General features: G+C 48.3%; 3 protein-coding genes across 3 annotated transcripts in view; 1 reads left to right on the top strand and 2 right to left on the bottom strand.

Annotated features, from left to right (window-relative positions):
- Positions 1–89: 89 nt before the first annotated feature.
- PPTG_18936 (hypothetical protein) lies at positions 90–1,046 on the top strand (the record flags this gene model as incomplete). Its single annotated transcript, XM_008917259.1, has 2 exons — positions 90–164; positions 227–1,046. 2 exons carry the CDS (start codon positions 90–92, stop codon positions 1,028–1,030), a joined length of 879 nt encoding a protein of 292 aa, XP_008915507.1. The 3' UTR covers positions 1,031–1,046.
- PPTG_18935 (glucokinase) lies at positions 1,020–2,675 on the bottom strand. Its single transcript, XM_008917258.1, has 4 exons — positions 2,539–2,675; positions 2,222–2,479; positions 1,591–2,133; positions 1,020–1,529 (listed from the first exon to the last, which is right to left on the bottom strand). The coding sequence occupies exons 1-4, from the start codon at positions 2,541–2,543 to the stop codon at positions 1,139–1,141; spliced, it is 1,197 nt and encodes a 398-aa protein (XP_008915506.1). The 5' UTR covers positions 2,544–2,675; the 3' UTR covers positions 1,020–1,138.
- A 275-nt stretch (positions 2,676–2,950) lies between these two features.
- The window catches only part of PPTG_18934 (hypothetical protein), a gene marked incomplete at its 3' end in the record, with an annotated part of 1,406 nt that continues 996 nt past the window's right edge, over positions 2,951–3,360 (bottom strand). The window contains exon 2 of the mRNA XM_008917257.1: positions 2,951–3,334. Coding sequence (XP_008915505.1) covers positions 2,951–3,334 — 384 coding nt within the window. The remainder of the gene's footprint in view (positions 3,335–3,360) is intronic.

Genomic DNA, 3,360 nt, shown 5'->3' with positions numbered 1-3,360 from the left:
CCAACGATGTTATCGTGGCATGCTGGGACGTAAGCGAGCACTACTGTTTCGTAAAATTCGCAATGCTAAATATGCACGAAAAGGTCAAAATGCGACGCAAGCTTTACTTAGACGAAAGTTTATCCACAAAGGCGCTGTACTATGCATTCAACACTGGATTCGAAGTGTGTTAGCTCGTCGAAAAATGCTGAAAATCAGGAAATGGAGACATTTTCTAGCCGTGCAGTGTATCCAGCGATACATGAAAGAGTGGATCAAGAAACTTCTACTAAGTCGCAAACGAGAAGCGAAAATTCACGCAGTTAAAGAAATTCAGCGTATTTTTCGAGGATACCAAGGTCGACTGTATTTTAAGGCAGAACACCATCGACAACGCTGTCTTCAGGCTGCACAAGTTATCCAGAGAATATATCGAGGTCGAATTGGTCGGAAACGCTTTGCTCGGATTTTCCAGGCGAAAACCAGTGCAGCCTCCAAACTTCAGAATATTTATCGATCTCGACAAGCTCGAAAACTATTTGAAATCAGTAAAGCTGTCGCTGCTCTCAAGGCCAAAGAGCAGTATGATCGGTCTCTTCTAGGCAGACTGGAAGCTCGACGTAACCCGATGGATGAGCTTTACCGTCGAGCTAAATTGCCCCGAGAGAAGGAAATCTTAACGCAACTTAAGGAAAAATACGAAGCACATCGAACACTGGAAGAACGAGCTGTCCGCAAGCTGAAACGGGAATGCGCCACAGTCTGGGCGAACGCAGATGAGATCATCAGTAACCAGTACAAAGTCCGACGCAAACTGTATGGAGTCACGGAGAATGTGTATGCGACTCATCGAGAACTGGAACAGCGTAAAAAGCTGCATTTATCATTGGAAAAAGAGGTAGCAGAGTTAAAAAGCCACGTACGAGCATTCAAACGAGCCATGCGGGAAGCTGTGGAGAATAAACGGATGCTCGAAGGCTCCGAAGTGTTCGATCTTCTGAAGGAACAAGGACTTTATCTCGAGCCAGAATCCAATAACCAACGCGACTAAAAAAAACCTTTTCAGATTCTTTCTTAATGAAAAAGGAATATTTTTCTCAACTTTTTCAATACCCTCAAAGTTTTGCTAAATGCATTGCAAAACTTGACATTGGGTATTTTACTTTCGCAGTAAATTTCCGAGCACGACACCCGCAGCCACCCCCACAGCCCCGATAGTCGAGTAGAGCGCCAAGTGGTCCATCGTCGCGAACTTCCGCTGCACACGTTCACGCTGGATGATGTTGCCCAACAAGCTGTTGTTGTACGTTTGCAGCAATTGATACGCGTAGTAGTGCGCCCCACGCTCGCCCAGATCTTCCGTGAGTACGAGGTAGATCGGGATGGCCTTCAAGGCCGGACTCACTCGACCTTTGTTAAAACACGCCTTAAGGAAAATATCCTTCTGCGTGAAATAATCCAGATTCTTCGGCGCTAGCCCACCCGTGATGTAAAATCCACCACGTGGCAGATATTTCAGCATGGCACATCCAGCTTCGCGACCATACGCACTAAATAGAAAATAAAATTAGCACTAAAAAAAAATTTCAACAATAAAACAATTATACGTACTCGACGAAGATCTCCATGGCTTGGTTGCACAGTTCGTTCGTCTTGGCATTATCGCCCACGATCTTGCCCTGTAGCGCCTTGGCACGCACGAAGGCCTCGTGTACTTTTTTATCCACTTTATCGGGGAATTTTTTGGCCAAGAACCGGTAAATATTGGCCAACCCCGGGCCACTGACGATGCGTTCGACTGAAAAGCGTCGATTGCAGCCCAATTCCTCTTTAATGGAATTGTACAGCTCGATTTCGATCTCATCGGCCGGGGCGAAATCCGTGTGGCCGCCTTCACACGCGAAGCACGAGTAGTTGCCGTCTTTATCGGCTGTGAGGTAACACTCTCCCAGTCCAGTACCAGCTCCGATTGTGGCAATAGGCATCCCCTCTTCTTTTTCAGCTTCGTTGAGTACAATGTACTCATGAGGCTTTAGGGTGAGGAGACCGTAACCCATAGCGGCAAAGTCGTTAATGAGCTTTACAGTGGTGATTCCCAGCTCTTTCTCCAGCCCAGGACCGTCGATCTTCCAACCATGTTTGATGTTGGTGAATCTGTAACCAGAATAGAGTTTACTGTTAGGGTCATTTCTAAATAATGGGATACTCTAAAAATAGCGTATGTGGTATCTAGGATTCGTACTCGACGGTGTTGTTTAGGATCGGACCGGCGCAAGCGAGCACGCAAGCCACAGGCAGTCTGTCCCGCATCCGGGCCTCCTTCATGAAGAGGTGGCAGACTTCCGAGAAGCTCCCGTAATCCTCGTTATGGTACTTTCTGGCGAACGTGATCTCTCCGGGAGCGACGGAGCCGGTGAAGGCAACAGAGCCCCTGGGAATGAGCCATAGCGTCAGCCGCGTGTTGGTGCCGCCGCAGTCTCCGGAGATAATGAGGTCGCCTCTAAGTAAATAAAGAGTTAGAGGATGCGGGATTATATATAAGGGATAGCTAGGACGTACGACATGAAGCTTTTAGAAACGATCCTTTTTTGGGGGCTGCCGGGAGAATCGGAAAATGAGAAGTCACTTCAAGATCTCTTAGAGCAACATTACAGCAAACAAAAGCAGGAATCAGCCACTAAAGTTGCGTATCGCATTATCAGACCAAGATTGACAACCTTGGCAACCGCCAGTTTGCCAAGGGCAATTTGCCAACTGGGAAACATGCCAGTTGCAAGTTGCATCGTCCTAGCCCACACTTAGTACGCGAAAAACTACCGATTATCCCAACGATAGAGTGAAAAAAAAAAAAAAGCTCGAGTTAATACGAAAGCAAATTTCTTACAAATCGATGGCAAAACCTGAAAACACTACTGCACTGTCCTACACGTGGAGACCACACCCACGTCTACTTGCTCGCGATGCGACGAGCTTACGCGTTCGAGTGCAGCAACTGGTACGCGTAGAAGTGAGCGCCGCGCTCGCCAAGCTCCTCCGTAAGCACCAAGTAGATGGGGCAAGCCTTAAGTGCAGGGCTCACACGACCCTTGTCGAACAGAGACTTGAGGAAAATGTCCTTCTTAGTGAAGTAGTCCAGGTTCTTGGGGGCCAGACCACCCGTGATGTAGAAGCCACCGCGAGGCAGATACTTGAGCATCGCGTTACCAGCCTCACGGCCATACGCACCCACGAAGATCTCCAGAGTCTGGTTGCACAGCTCGTTCGTCTTGGCGTTCTCACCGATCACCTTGCCCTGCTGCGTGTTGGCAGTCAGGAACTGCTCGTGCACCTTCGGGTCCACCTTCTCGGGGAACTTCTTGGCCAGGAACTCGTAGATCGTAG

Source organism: Phytophthora parasitica (assembly GCF_000247585.1).
Source record: "Phytophthora parasitica INRA-310 unplaced genomic scaffold supercont2.97, whole genome shotgun sequence".
NCBI classification, from domain to species: domain Eukaryota; phylum Oomycota; class Peronosporomycetes; order Peronosporales; family Peronosporaceae; genus Phytophthora; species Phytophthora nicotianae.
Note: the sequence above shows the minus strand (reverse complement) of the source record. Positions and strands in the feature narration are given on the sequence as shown.

Bases quoted from the DNA above. Each gene is read 5' to 3' on its own strand.
- PPTG_18935 (XM_008917258.1), bottom strand. The intron at 2,134-2,221 runs GTACGAATCCTA...TTCTGGTTACAG, and splicing joins ATCCTAAACAACACCGTCGA to ATTCACCAACATCAAACATG. The intron at 1,530-1,590 runs GTACGTATAATT...TTTTCTATTTAG, and splicing joins GCCATGGAGATCTTCGTCGA to TGCGTATGGTCGCGAAGCTG.